Here is a 16,217-nt window from a genome sequence, read left to right on the forward strand (position 1 = left end):
TTGGTGTTGAAATCGTTATTTCAAAACTAATTAAGAAATAAAATTTATTACAGTTATTTCAGGATAAAAAGTTATTCAACTTATTGTTCTTGAAAAACTTCAAATATCATAAAATAAATACGGTATATCGTAAATATTTTTTATTAAACTCCGAAATTCAACACTGCACATTGACTTATGTATAGTTTACTAAATTCTATATTTAAATGAAAAACCAATTTCTTTATTCCTTTTTTTTTTTTGAGTCCTTCATTCACAGCATCTATGAGTGGCCTTGGCACTTTGATTTGTTACACTTACAGCTGATCTAATGCTGCATCATCTCCTGGCATCCCGGTATTTTAAATGCCTGGTTTTCTGCCCCTCGGTGCTCCGTTGTCATCTCCATCGTCAACAGGTAGTTGCCAACTATCCTCAGATGTTTCAACCCTAAACACGACGTCCTCCAGTTGCGGGTCAGTAGTGGTGACCAATCCACTACTCGATGGATTCAAACTTCCATTCCAAGTCGTCCCGACGGTGCTAGAACCAGCAAGATGCTTTCTCACCAGCTTCAACAATTCTCCTCAAGGCTGGTGACATTGCTTTTTCCCGTACTCCTAACTGTTGCATTAGTTTGTCCATGATTGAGCTGTGAACTCCCCCCCCCCTCCTCACCTCCCCTCTCTGCCCCCTCTGTTGTGGCTTTTTTGCAATGTGGAACTCTTGCCCATTTTAAAGTATTATCCCACTGAAGCATGCCGCCGAAGACACCACACAACACATTCCGCCCAGTCACAGTATTGAAACTAATTCTGTTTTTAGTGTTTGGTGGTTAAAAACACCTAACTTGGTGGATTTTTAGATTTGAATTGTCACCGATTCCGATTGTGCTGATATCTTGTCTATAAACGAAATAAATGTAACAATGTAAAAGAAAAAAACCGTATATGTTATCAAATTACTTGTCTAGAAATATTATGATATAGATAGAAATAAAATAAAGCAACTGGGGTTTTTCATTCACAACCGTAGATACAATGGATGGTATAACAGTTGACATTCTCCCATATATTATTCCGTAAGATTCTTTGATAAAACATAACGCAACCTCGTGAAACTTTACGAACACTTTGTAAAACAAATAGCAACATTATCTAAAAACAAACAAACAAAATTAATTTATTAAAATTAATTAACGTCCTATTTACAACCAGGGCCACGTAAGGACGGCCTCCCGTGCATTGTGTGAAATGGGAGGTGCACCCACGTGACCACCATAATTCATGAGCCAGAGTAAATACAGAACTGAACACGTAATAAAAGTTTTCGTTTATCATTTTAATAACAGAAATTAATTCCGTTTAGTTGCATGTTTTCAAATTGACATTTATCCCTTGCAATGTATGACCACAGTTCAGGAAGTACCAAAATGACGATCATTTGTGTTTTACATTGGCAGAGACACAGCCTAACTAAATTTACAGAATACATATGGTCATTTCAGATGAAAACATTTGGACAGATCACAAGAGACAGTGACAAACTGTGTGGCCTTGATCTTTATGTCTCCTATTCGTCCTTGAACTTGTAGAAGTATGGTTTGGACGGTTTACAGTTAGTTTCGCACGCGATGTTCCGTCTGTCACAGAAGTCTGAGCAGTAATACCAGCCGGCGAATGACGTCTGCATCTGACACCGGAAGGTACAGTGTTCCATCATCTTGACACACCAATCACAGTTCACGTGACTCCAGCGTGATCCCTCCACCATGGCAACCAAGAGAAGTAGAACCGGAAGTACAAATTTACCCTGTATAATGAGAAAATAATGCACGAAAACATACTTCTGTATACAAGGAGATATTGAAGAAATGCGTTTGAATGGCTACCAAGAGAAAGAGTATCGAAAGCACATACAAATATGCCCTGTAAAATGACTATTGTATGTTAGATATTAGAGAAGGTGTTGAATTGCAATTGGCATTGCATGATTTCCCGTGGCAACTAAAACGATACCGACTTGTCCCAAGCTTAAAACAACTGGCGCCTTCATCCAAATGTATTCCTTAGGGACACATTATTTTTCATTTTGTAGTAAAATAATGAAATATACATTATCCTTACGTAGCTACTCTAAACACTATCAATATAAGTGTTCTATAACTATCATAGTTATGATTTCGGACATGCTATGGTGCTAATACGTAATTACAATTTTGTTAACGCATACGCTTCGTTCTTATTACTAAGGCCTAATTATAACATCTAACAAACTGAACTTCATAACACTTATAAAAAAATAACCGATTTTTATGTTAAGGAGATAAGCCGAAAACTCTGTGTGTAAGAGGGTACAGCTACAAAAAAACGATAGGATTTACACTAACCGTATTTTAAATAAAAAAACAAATTTTCCCAAACAAACATCACTATGGGCAGCAAATACAGTTATTTGGTAATTAACCAAATTAATTCACAAATGTCTGCTCTCTCTGTCACACTCCATCAACTCTTTAATGACGTTACTTATATCAGTACAGTATTGCATTTATTTTGATATCAATGGAGACGTTATATACCTTTCTGTAAAACTAGATCGTACAAACGTAATGTGAGAAAGTTCCTTCTCGGGCTGTCTAGTGATCTGTTTTACGGGTAATGAAGCGTGGAGTTCAGATAAACCTAACAGTTATCACGTGTGAACTCTGACCCTCGACCGTCATTTCAAATACAACTCCCGCTAGCTAGGCCGGGGAGTGCAAGCAAAGGGAAAAGTAATTTGTGCAAAATTGCAGAAAATGAAAGGTAAATACTTTAACAAATAACTTTTTATGCAAAAATATGGCGAAATCGAAAACATTTGAATTCTAATACGACACAAATATTCAACAAGATAATAATTAGTGTCTGGTTTCTGTTTTAACACAACATTTGAGAATTGTGAAGTATATTGGGGTGTTACTTTTACGGTATTTTCAAAATTGCGCCCTAAATGATACACTAGAGAGTTTAATGTTCGATTGTTTTTCTTTTAGTTTGACATCGTCATTTATCCAATAAAGCTTGATGGAAATTAATTCAATAAACAATAAAACAATAGAAAATAACTTAGAATATAACCAAATTAATTTAAAAACAAAACAAAAAACAGCATGGACATACTATCATCCTCTCTAGGGAACGACAATTCATGAACTAAGTAATAAAATACCAATGCTTAATAGCGTTTTAAGATTATGGGTTCCCGCAAATCAGCGCTCAATATTGAGTTTTTAGAATGTTGCGCGGGCTGTACATAAGTATATAATTTATAAACTCAACGTTAGTACAAAATTTATATAGTATAATTTAATGATGATTTGTCTCTCTCTCAGACTTTTTTTAAACTCAAAACTTAAATACAGATAGTTAATCAATAGATAAGTATTTATACATAAAAACAAAATACGCATAACAAAGGGAGAATACAACAATATGTAAAATGTTTGCGGAGAATAAAAGATGAACGGAAATAATAACAATACGCGAGAACCCACTAAAATAAAAGTGTTTGCTCACCATTTTCTGTGTAGTGTCCGCTACTCTGTATTTCTGTATTAAATGTTTTACTGCCTGTCTAAGGATCCCTCTACTCTAGATCCCCCCTAGCCCCCTCCCGATCTCAGCCCCCTCCCAATCTCAGCCCCCTCCACTGAATGTCTAACACGGGAGTAAATGAAACATGGCCATCTGCCTACTGTTACAAATGGACCGATGGCTCGGGATCAGTTACATCAATTCCAATCTTATCTAAAAATCTGACGGTATTTTCCCATCAGTTCCAACGAGGATAACATAATCGCAGCTTGATTTAATACACAATTTTACTTTCTTTATAAGATTCGAGCAGATTCTAGGTTCTCGATTTTTACATCAGTTATATATATTACTGAAACAAGATTGAGTACATGAAAGCTCTGAACTAGTTTTAAATCTTGATCAGATATGAATCCAGAAGATGCATATATGGCATAATTTGTCGTATATGAAAAGTGCATAATTGCATGACGCAAATATTTTATAAAACTATTTGATTTTCAATAGAAAAAAAAACAGCGCAAAAACAAAAAGTTTCGTATGGGCAAATGCTATGCAACGTTACAAAACTACGAGACAAATTTAGCCTACTTTATGTAATAGGATAAGTACAGTAATTAGCCTTGGTGGAAGTTCGTGATCATAATTGTTGTTCAATAACACTACAATGTACAGACAGGTGCCCCTTTAAATGCAATATGCACAACTAGGGCTCTATGGTCACCTGCGTATGACATTTGAGACAAATTCCTTCAGTACTTCCTGAGTATACATACATGTATACATGACGTCATCCGATCCGCGGATGAGAATTGAATTACATGTAGCTGTAATATTGTAGCTCAAAAGACTTTTTGACAGAAAATGGTGTCGTCTTTTGGTGTCCGAAAGGTATAGTAGGCCGGGTACGTATATTCGTTCTAAATTACATGTAGTTAGCTATTATAGTACAGCACATGTACAGGCGTTTGGCTCTTGAGACAGATTTCTCTAAGTACAACGCTGTGTCAGGCACAATATAGGTGGAAAGAAAAATGTCTCTAGAGCCAAAACACATGTGGCTACAGTTTACAATGTATAAAATATTATTTTTGAATGACTGTCCTCAGCTTCAGTTCAACATTATTGTGCCCACAAGTGGCGTATAGGAATATGAATCAACACACAACCATATATACTTTATATACTTTTTTCATATATCATTGAATATAATTCTTGTACACATTTATAGACAGTGGGGTCGCTAAAAGGAAATTAACGAATACGTAAATTGGCCAAAATAGCGTGTGAGCGAGATTTTGGTGTTTTAGGGGTCTGGGGGTGACCCTCAAGAAAATATTGTAATTTTAAAATGGCTGAGATGAGTTTTCCAATGTATTTCGATGATTTTGCTAGCGCCCGAAAGCGCGATATTTTGGTGTTTGGGGGGTCCGGGGGTCTCTCCCGGAAAACTATTACGATTTAGAATGGCTTAGATGAGTTTTACGATGCATTTTGATGAATTTGCGAGCGCCTAAAGGCGCGAGATTTTGGTGTTAGGGGGGTCCGTGGGTTCCCCCCCCCCCCGGGAAAAATTACGAATTTAGAATGGCTGAGATGAGTTTTACGATGTATTTTAATGATTTTTTAAAGCGTTCTAACATGGTAATTTTTCGGTTACCTGCATTTAGAAATGATAATTGTGTCGTCATAGCATTATGCAACTCTGCTCCATCTGAATATACCGGCTTCACACCATCGGCACATTGTTGTGTAACATAAAAAAATGAATTAATTGTCTTGCTAAGACATATAAACAAATTGATTTTTTCAGAGACATGTGATAGAAATAAACAAAGACGTGGTTTACTTCTGTTGGTTCTTTATTACTCTCACGGGAGCGCGTCGTCTACATATGGTTATTTGAAGCGGGAACGAAAACCCCTGCAAACATAATACGTAAGCTTCTATAAGTTTCTGAACATATACACAGGGACTCCTTACTCCACGACACTTCCGACTAATTGTTACCAACTAGTCAAAGGTAATTATAGAATGTAATTACAATATATTTGTGGATGTAAATAGTATGTGTATATGTTCAGAAACTTATAGAAGCTTACGTATTATGTTTGCAGGGGTTTCGTTCCCGCTTCAAATGACCATATGTAGACGACGCGCTCCCGTGAGAGTAATAAAGAACCAACAGAAGTAAACCACGTCTTTGTTTATTTCTATCACAAATGGCGCCCATGTATGGACAGGAGCTGTAGTGGTACTACGCTGAGAAGTTCGTCTTCATATTTTGTGAATTTGGAAACCCCGAGCGGACATTTTTTGAAATAGTACATAGTGTCCCTTGATGGACATTTTTAGTCTAGTTCATGTGTATTGAATTTTTACTATTTAAGGTTTGAACATTATGTGCTTTCAAGAACTTTTTAGGAAATGCGCCGCGCAGCGTTAAATTTTCTATAATGAAATACGAAAAATGTGCAGGAGGACCCTTTTTTTCTTTCAAAAAAGCATTTTTAGTACATTTCAGTCGGCGGAAATTGGGGGGTGGGGGGCATGTTTGCCCCCCCCCCCCCCTTCCTACGCCCCTGCCCACAGTAACGAATAAAGAAGATAATTACCCATTTTAATTCTCATCAGAAACATCTAACTGTATTGAACAAAATTGGATGTAGATAATGAAAGAAACACTATCATAAACACTTTTATGTATGTTGTCTGACTGTACATTATGTATACAATAGAATTCCGGATTAGCTCTTACCGTCCTTGCGCGCGATACAATTATTACTATCGCCACAAGATGTCTGCGCCCATCGAAAGCAATGGCGCAGAAACTCATCACATTACCGATTATTTCCAAACAATCGAGTTCTGAATCACCACGTGATATAGACAATCAACAGTATGACGTATCACAGATCTTCATTCAGCGACTGTGTCCGACAGATAGTTCATACGAAGATTTCTTTCGGAAATACCTTCTGCAAAATCAACCCTGCATTTTCTCGTCGAAGCTGACACAAGACTGGTTGAGCAGACAGAACTGGGTTGATGGAGGTACAGGAAAGCCTAACTTCGCTTTTTTGAAACAACACTTTGGTATGTGAGCCAAGTAACACTGGTCATAAAGGGCACATCACAAGTAATAACTGTCACCGAGTCTTCCGAATATTGTCATATTTCGGTTAATATGGTACTTCGGTTAATGTAATATGTTACGGAAATATTATTTGATGATTATTTGGGTGTATTATTCTTGTTTCATAGGTTCATTTTGTCAATTGTGAACTTTATCAATATGTAAATTTCATTATAAGTTAACTTGATTTAACATAATCATGCACCCTAGGCCTACAATGTACAATATACAATGTACATGTACAATATACAATGTACATGACTCAAAGACTCAGCTAATTTCTGTCTCTTTGACAGTCAGTGATCTGTTGGTATTGACAGGTAGATGATATTAGAATTATAAAGTTTATCTTATTTAAGGAATGATTTTTATTTTTTGTTGTTTACTGGTGTGTAAACTGCATTTTTGTACAGATATTTTAAATGACGCGCGTCATGTTGAAATATCTGTATAATAAATGCAGTTTACACACCAGTAAACAACAAAAATTTAAAAACATTCCTTATATTTACATTTCGACCGACCATTTCTTTTAAATTTAGTGTTCCGGTGAATAAACCTTCGTTTTTTCAACGTTATACAATTGATGGAACAGCAGAGTAATTGATAGAATCGCGGAACAACTGGCTCCAATTTGGCGGGAAAATGTGTCAAGTTCCGGGAGTAAATAAGATATAGTTCCACAATAACTTTAGCGTTGTTAATCCATTTATTTCATATGTTTTCATTTTTTATTTTCTTAATATTAACACAATGCTTTCCATTGCATTTAAACTGATGTTGATATCGAACCTTTGTCATGGCACATATTTTTTGGCCTAACCGGATGCGCATTCACATAAGGGCGGAAGTCAGTGTTTCGGTTTGTGTTCTTGCGCAGCAGCCCCTCTGCGTTTACGCAAGTGTAAACGATTGCCCGGTTAGTAAGGTTATATAGGAAGGTGAAAAAGGAAATGTAAATATTTATCATTAATTTATAATGGTAAAATAATTGGGGGACCCAGGAGTGCTTGCTTCTTTGGTTCAGTTGGTAGAGTCTTTATTTATCACACTGGATACCAGGATTCGATCTCTCCTTTTCTTGTCAGGGCAGTGGACAGGAAGTGTTTATTTTGTCTGTTCTACAATAACATTGATATTATCTGCATGTAGGTGATGCTGTAGTCCCTGTAGCTAACTGTGGACAGGAGAAGTTTAGCAGCCATTGTAAGGAGGACATGGTGTTTAGAGAGTTCCTAGAGTACTGGGAAACTTACATCTCTGACAGTCACCCAAAGTCACACAGATGTCTCTATCTCAAAGACTGGCACTTCACTAAGTATGTACCGAAAAACAGCCTGTGTATAAAAACCATCTAGCTATAAGAATAGAATTTGACCTCTGTCTCTTGAGTGGTCTTAAAGCTTTATAGACAGATTTGACTGTAGTTCATGAACTTCATTATATCACCTAACGTTATGATCAGTGATATACATAATACCTACTATTTTTTTGTTTTGTTTGTTGCTAATTTTGCTTTGATCAGCTATAACTTGGTCTAAAGCAAAATGTTTTTATAACAAAGTTGTTGATTTTCAGAGCGTTCCCGGATTACCATGCATATTCCACACCTGTGTTCTTCAGTTCTGATTGGATGAATGAATTCTGGGATAGCCGTGCCGACTCAGATGATGACTACCGTTTTGTTTACATGGGTCCCAAGGGCACCTGGTGAGTGTACAACAAAGGAACAGAATTGTGTTTATTCTGTTACCATGGTTTCTATTGATTTTTTTAAGGGAATATCGATGGATCTGAAATTTTAAACATAATTCTTAACTATACATATTTAACATGGGTTCTACACAAAACAGACTCTGTAGGTGCAAACATTTATTCAGGGAATATTTATCTGGAATATATATATATATGACATTATATCTATAACAGAACTTTGTAGGACTATATGTGTTTTATACTAACAGTATGATGCTCCGATTTACTTTGCTATATGTAGTCAGCATTATAATAGAAGCAATGAATTGAATTTAAGCAATTCTCAATTAATTCGTCCAAATAGTATTAAAAGGGTGTGAAAAATACACAATTATACCAGGAATCCTGGACTCAAATCTGAGTCACAAAACATTAGCTGTATGCTCTACCAATATATCTGTCTGATTACCTGAGCCAGAACTGTTATACAACTGTTATAATTGTAAATGTAAATTAATATATTGACAGGACACCCTTCCATGCTGACGTGTTCCGTTCCTACAGCTGGTCCGCTAATATCTGTGGAAGAAAACGATGGATTTTCATCGCTCCAGGTAAAAACACATGATCATGTAGAGTTGAAATATTTTTCAAGATGATAATTAATGAAATTCCTACAATTCTAGATTTCTTCTTAAATTTGTAAAGTCAATAGAGTTGTGACTAAATTAAGGAGTTGTAATAGGAAAGGAGAAAATGTGGCGGCAAGAGGGTTCAAACTCTGGACCGAGCAATCTGGTCAAATGTTCAAACACTGGACCGAGCAATCTGGTCCAATGTTCAATCCAGTCCTGTGTCACTGCAAAGTAGTGTTATTAAGTGTAAATTTCAGATAGGTAAATCTTCATTTTTGGTGTGAATCTTTATAAGATACACTATCAAAAGCAGATTTATGTTTTTACAGGAGAGGAAGACAAATACAGAAATAAGTTTGGGAATCTGGTTTATGACATAAATTCAGATGAATTGAATGACCTTGATAATTACCCACACTACAGCCGATCAGCACACAGGATAGAGGTCATCCAGGAACCAGGAGAGGTCATCTTTGTCCCGAGTGGATGGCACCATCAAGTCCATAATCTCGTAAGACTTTGTTTTAGTATTAATTTTTTTTTTTGTCTACACAGTTACTCCATGTTTACTATTTTAAAGTAATTTGCATCTGTGATATTACTTCTTTGATCTAGCTATACTACTTTATTAGAACATTGTATTAGTAAATATTGAAGTTAATTTGATAAAGGTACATACCTTTCCACCATTACCTTTCCAGTAGTGTTTTGTGCTACAATATTACAGTAAGTGACCAGCTAGCTCACTCTATAAAGCATCGGGCTATATAGTGCTAAGAGAGTTCAGGATTAGACACTTCACAAGATGTAAAGGATAAGACTGGACATATTGGAACAAAAAATATATACAGATTTGGATTTTGTTTGATTGATTAAATTAACGTCCTATTAACTGCCGAGGTCAAGGTCGAAGGCCTACTGTCTACGTGGAGTAATGCGTGTATGAAGTACGAGCTTTGGGAGACTGAGGTACAATGTATCTTTATGTTGTCTGCTTGTATAGTGGAACTGTTGCCCTTTTTAAAGGGACAATTCATTCTAAGAGAACATTAAAATTTGTAAATATATCGGAAAAACCCCAGTTCTAATGGAATTTAGATTAGTCGGTTTTACTGTGATGTGCCTGAAAAGCCCATGGTGGCGACATGTGTGTGAAATTTTCAAACTCGCTCGCTGTCCGCCATTACACATTGTGGTCGAACTTCTTGTATGCCGAACCCTGTCCCCTGCTCGTAGAGTAATGCAACTTTTGTCTAGAACTGCTCAAATCGCTCTGACTATAGTTTGTTTACCTTATTAGGTGAATTATCTTGCCTCAAAATCATTTTATCACCTTCGCAGTGGTTATGTAGTTCATTTGTTTAACGTGCGTGACTTTGGCTCGGGTATAGGTACAGCGTCCATATTCTACCTGCTTAATCGTATTGATCAACAATTTGATATTTCAACGATATTAATTAAAATACTTAACAATGACGTGGAATTTGTCAATGTTTCACGTTATTTGTTTCATAAGAAATATAGAACAATACATTTATGCCATATTTCACTTCTTGGTTATGTAAAAGAATTAGCCTGAGGTCATCTTTGTCCCGAGTGGATGGCACCATCAAGTCCATAATCTCGTAAGACTTTGTTTTAGTATTAGTTATTTTTTTTGTCTAGACAGTTACTCCATATTTACTATTTTAAAGTAATTTGCATCTGTGATATTACTTCTCTGATCTATAGTACTGTACTCGAAAATTGTATTAGTAAATATTGAAGTTAATTTGATAAAAGGTAAAATTTAATTTGTAGCAAATGATTTTAATGACTAGTACTGACTTCATGTACAGGTAAAATCGTTTGCATTTATAGAGATTTTGATATTGGAAGCCATCAAAGTAAGTACAGTACTAGATCGAAGTAGATTATTCCTTTAAATGATATTTATAGGCAATCATTGGTCTTTTAGTTTTAGTCAAAATAATGTTTGAAAATTTATATCAAATTAGATTTCTATTTGAAGGGAGACAACTCTTTCTTGTTTTATGGGAACTAACCCTTGATGCCTTATTCCTCATATATCTCAAACTTGAAATAAATTTTATTGAATTATGAAAATGTATGTATTGTAAGTGCTTATATTATAATTTGATGAAAATGAAATTGATTTGTTTCAGGAAGATACAATATCAATCAACCATAACTGGATGAACGGCTGTAACCTGAACAGATGTTGGAGTTTCCTGAAGCAGGAGTTGTCTGAGGTACAGCGAGAAATTTCTGATTGTCGGGACATGGACGGATGGAACGAACAATGTCAGGTATGTTTATAGAATCCTGAAGGATTTACAGAGGAAAAAAATTATCAAAAAGGTATCAAAAAGGTATTTTGCTTACATCAAAACTTAATTGATCATAAAGTATCTTTCATCCAGAACGATATCTCCATTGTTGACATGATATAAGAGTCTCTAAATCAAGATAATTATAACACAAATTTACTGTTAAAATAAAATGACTAAACCAGAAGAACCTGAGAGCTCGAACTCTATAATCATAAGGTTAGTAACTCTTCCTTAATTATGGTGGTGGAAAAAACCTATGATGACTTGTAAACATTCATACTTTCTGTTGCTTTACTTGTTCCAGCTGACCCTGAAGGCAAGCATGCAAAGGAGATAACAACTCCTAATGACTTGTAATTATTCATACTATCTGTTGTTGATTATGCTTATTCTATTTGTTCCAGTTGATCCTGAAGGCAAGTAGCGGAATAGATTTCTCAGAGTTCTACCGTTACTTAGTTACCATAGCAACAAACAGGATGAACTTCCTTTGTATGCAGCAAACCCAGAACAGTCTAAGTGTTTTAAAGATATCTACTGACGAATCATCAGTTAACTGTCAAAGTAGTGATCACACCAGTCATTGTGAAGGAGACACGTGTCAAAGTGGGCAGACTGACTCGTGTGATAGAACAGTTAACATGTGTCAAAACAAAATACAGTTAGACTCGTATAAAAATGTGCAGGTCGATCCTCGTAATTCTTTAAGTGAATTAGACATGTGCCAAAATGATAATGCCCAGCCCACATGTGATAATAATGAAATCTGTGATAGAAATAAAAGAGAAACAGAATCTCAGACTGGATCAGTGTATCATGCACTCTTTGATTTGATTCAAGTCAAACAAACTCTTGTTGACATGATAAAAACTGAGGAATTCCAGGGTATAGCCACAAACCCTGATGTTAGGTCTGTGATAGATATGATGGACGATTATATAGGATCTGATGGCCAGTAGATATGGAATATTTACAAGGGAATATTTATCTGATTATGTAAACACCAATCTGATTAAAATACAGATCCTTATAACCACTCCGTTAAATAGAGGATCTGAACATCCTATAATGGGGTCGTGTTCGGATGACCTTTATACCATCTGTTCAAATGCGTTTTCTATACCTTGCTACATCAATTGAAAAGACCATGTCTTTCCATCGGAGGCTGAAAACAGCTAGAGTACAGGAAAAGGTTCAGATGTCACTGATGTTCAATAAAATTCTGGCAGCACAGAGCACATTTTTTTGTAGCTTAAATATCTTTTCAATGTACATTATATTTCTAGGCACACCTTTGCACAATATATGAATTATAGGAAGATAATGCTCTGAAAGAGTATAATTATGTCAACCATAAATTGTCGAAGTCAAAGAGAACACCAACATGTTTTGTTAGCGTCCTACAACTATGATCAATCTGAACTTTCCAAGAAAAGGTTTCACATAGAGCCAATCATCATGCACTTATTTTTTAATAAAGACTTAGTATGCTGTTCATCATACAACTAAGTACTTGACCCTGCAGGTCTCTATTTAGGTCATCTAATTACCTGAAGGGTCAGGATGACATACAGTCGTAATGTTTCTTCCGTTGTTGTGTGCTGTGTGTTAACTGTTCACATAAGCGTCACTTTATCACGGCGAAATCTATTTAACGGGAAAACACATAGACTGCAGTAACGTGTGCGCAGTTGGACTTTGCGAATAGCGGATGTCCACAGCCAACAACCGAACCAATAGTGTGAAAGTACGCTTGTACTAAAAATGTATTTTTAGCTCACCTAGCCCGAAGGGCCGGTGAGCTTATGTCATGGCGTGGTGTCCAGCGTCCGTCTGTCAACATTTTCTCTAAATCGCTTCTAGTCATAGAGTTCTGCATTGATTGTTACCAAATTTGGCCACAAACATCCTTGGTGGAAGGGGAACAGAACTTGTTTAAATTTTGGCTCTGACCCCCTGGGGGCAGGAAGGGCGGGGCCCAATAGTGGAAATAGAAGTAAATCCTATAAATCGCTACTTGTCCTAGAGTTCTGCATGGATTGTGACCAAATTTGACCAAAAACATCCTTGGGGGAAGGGGAACATAACTTGTATAAATTTTGGCACTGACCACCCCGCGGCCCGGGGCAGAAGGGGCGGGGCCCAATAGGGGAAATAGAGGTAAATCCTATAAATTGCTACTTGTCCTAGAGTTCTGCATGGATTGTGACCAAATTTGGCCACAAACATCCTTGGGGGAAGGGGAACAGAACTTGTATAAATTTTGGCTCTGACCCTCTAGCGGCAGGAGAGGCGGGGCCAATAGGGGAAATGGAGGTAAATCTTATAAATCGCTACTTGTCCTAGATTTCTGCATGGATTGTGACCAAATTTTGCCACAAACATCCTTGAGAGAAGGGAAACAGAACTTGTATAAATTTTGGCTCTGAACCCCGAGGGCAGGAGAGGCGGGGCCCAATAGGGGAAATAGAGATAAATCCCATTAATCGCTACTTGTCCTAGAGTTCTGCATGGAATGTGACCAAATTTAGCCACAAACATGCTTGGGGGAAGGGGAATAGAACTTGCATATATTTTGGCTCTGACCCCCTGGAGGCAGGAGGGGCAGGGCTCGATAGGGGAAATGCATTAGACATGTGTCACATATAAATTCTGTTACATTGCGGCGGTAGTAAAAGGTCAGACATTTGATGGGATATTTTAAATGACATTTAAAAAAAAATTGTAATGAATGTGTGTTACCAATCTACCAGAGCTGACAATGCAAATATACTTGTGTACATTTAACAAAATGGAATAATCTCAATAATGTTTTATTAACTGTCAAGCATCGTAAATGGTTTTCTAAATTACTTGGAAATTTTGTATAGTAAGTGGCAAGTTGTCGAAAATATAGTCGCCTACATGCGTGTTACGAAATTGACATTTTATCCATATATCAAATTAATACTTAGGACTTTCTACAAAGTGAAATAATTTAACGAAATGTACTGAAACACAATGAAAGGCGACATTTGATTCTCCAATGTATCTTCAGGTTTTTGTTTACTCCAGAAGCAAAACGGTTCAGTTGCGAAGTAGTTGAAATATTTACCAATTATAAAAAATAGCATAACAGTAGACTATAAAAAAAACTCCACATATTGCAGTAACAGTGCAATGATAACTTGTTACGGAGATTATAGGATTCCAGTTCTTCTATTAGGTATTTCAACTACCTAGTATCCCACCCTCCCAACCTGCCGTATAATTTAGCTTATATAAAAAATGTGTTGCATGACAGTGGTTACATCTTATTTACATATCCTGTTATATATCGTCAAACGTATACCGTACGTTTTTGGAAGGGAGGTAACTCGTACAAAAAGTTTTCGTGAGATAGCGTTTATGTTCGAGTTCGAATCACAAAAGCATTTTGTTTTCTTTTTTTTTTTCAATGTAAACTGTGGGGGTATCACTGGATTTTTTTAAAAAGTATTTACACAATTTCGCTGTTGAAATAACATGATTTAATAATGAATAATAATATCTGGGCGGCTTTTTGCAGAAATTCTTTTTAAATCGACATAAAAAAACCAGTTAGCAATATCTGGTGTTAAGTTATTAAATTTGAAGGATTGTTTTCTGAACAAAAAGGTCATTTTGGTCTTTGACAATTACAAAATTATTCAGATCGTTAAAACGTTTCTTTTCAATAACTGGGCGATACTGTACCTAAGTTCAAGGTCATAGTGGTAACATATACTTATGGGTCATTCGCGATCGGTCAACCTTGTACAGGTATCTACGAGATATATTTTCACGTGCGAGAATTGAAGACACCGAGATTTGTTTGCAAAACTCATAATAAGCAGAAGAAAAATTGTTTGCATTTATTTAGTACATAGTAGATATTTAGTGCCCGACCTACATACCTTTCCACCATTACCTTTCCAGTAGTGTTTTGTGCTACAATATTACAGTAAGTGACCAGCTATAGCTAGCTCACTCTATAAAGCATCGGGCTATATAGTGCTAAGAGAGTTCAGGATTAGACACTTCACAAGATGTAAAAGATAAGACTGGACATATTGGAACAAAAAATATATACAGATTTGGATTTTGTTTGATTGATTAAATTAACGTCCTATTAACTGCCGAGGTCAAGGTCGAAGGCCTACTGTCTACGTGGAGTCATGCGTGTATGAAGCACGAGCTTTGGGAGACTGAGGTACAATGTATCTTTATGTTGTCTGCTTGTATAGTGGAACTGTTGCCCTTTTTATAGTGCTATATCACTGAAGTATGCTGCCGAAGACACCAAGCAACACACATCATCCGGTCACATTATACTGACAACGGGCGAACCAGTCGTCCCACTCCCTTAATGCTCCCCTGCCCCCGAGGGAGAGCCAAAATTTATACAAATTCTGTTCCCCTTCACCTAAGGATGTTTCTGGCAAAATTTTATCCAAAACTATACAGCCTTAAATATCCCTAAATTGATTTACAAAAAAAAAAAAAAAAAAAATGAATAACAAAACATTTATTACCAAGTTGAATATTCTGTCTATATATATTACTAAATATGCTATACCGCAGACGAATGGATATTTTCATCTATTAAAAACAGGAGCAGATGAATTCGTATTTTCTTCAGTAACAAAAGTTACTTAATTTACAATATTACCATCATTGAAAAGTATGAGCGTCTTTCTTTACTTCAATATAAAAAATATTTAACATAATTAAATGTAGTCTGAAAAAAACATAACACCAGGCCCTGAAATGATGTTTTCTTCAGATACTACCATGATCGCAACGCCGCGTGTATTGATGACGTCACGTTATTGTCCAACGCGTGTGACCTGTCTTACACCCC

General features: G+C 36.2%; 1 protein-coding gene and 1 long non-coding RNA gene across 3 annotated transcripts; one reads left to right on the forward strand and one right to left on the reverse strand.

The window, feature by feature from the left end:
• Positions 1-1,299: 1,299 nt before the first annotated feature.
• Positions 1,300-3,615, reverse strand: LOC138310385 (uncharacterized). The gene is made up of 2 exons (XR_011206417.1): positions 3,540-3,615; positions 1,300-1,791 (listed from the first exon to the last, which is right to left on the reverse strand). It is a non-coding gene; the product is annotated as an uncharacterized lncRNA (long non-coding RNA).
• A 2,724-nt stretch (positions 3,616-6,339) lies between these two features.
• LOC138310384 (2-oxoglutarate and iron-dependent oxygenase JMJD4-like) lies at positions 6,340-12,589 on the forward strand. Of its 2 annotated transcripts, none has more exons than XM_069251587.1 (7): positions 6,340-6,653; positions 7,846-8,011; positions 8,272-8,403; positions 8,917-9,002; positions 9,353-9,534; positions 11,189-11,332; positions 11,761-12,589. In XM_069251587.1, exons 1-7 carry the CDS (start codon positions 6,377-6,379, stop codon positions 12,313-12,315), a joined length of 1,542 nt encoding a protein of 513 aa, XP_069107688.1. In that variant the 5' UTR covers positions 6,340-6,376; the 3' UTR covers positions 12,316-12,589. The 2 variants fall into 2 exon arrangements, with proteins under 2 accessions (XP_069107688.1, XP_069107689.1); XM_069251588.1 differs by having other exon boundaries at positions 6,340-6,611.
• Positions 12,590-16,217: the final 3,628 nt, after the last annotated feature.

Source organism: Argopecten irradians, chromosome 16 (assembly GCF_041381155.1).
Source record: "Argopecten irradians isolate NY chromosome 16, Ai_NY, whole genome shotgun sequence".
NCBI lineage: Eukaryota > Metazoa > Mollusca > Bivalvia > Pectinida > Pectinidae > Argopecten > Argopecten irradians.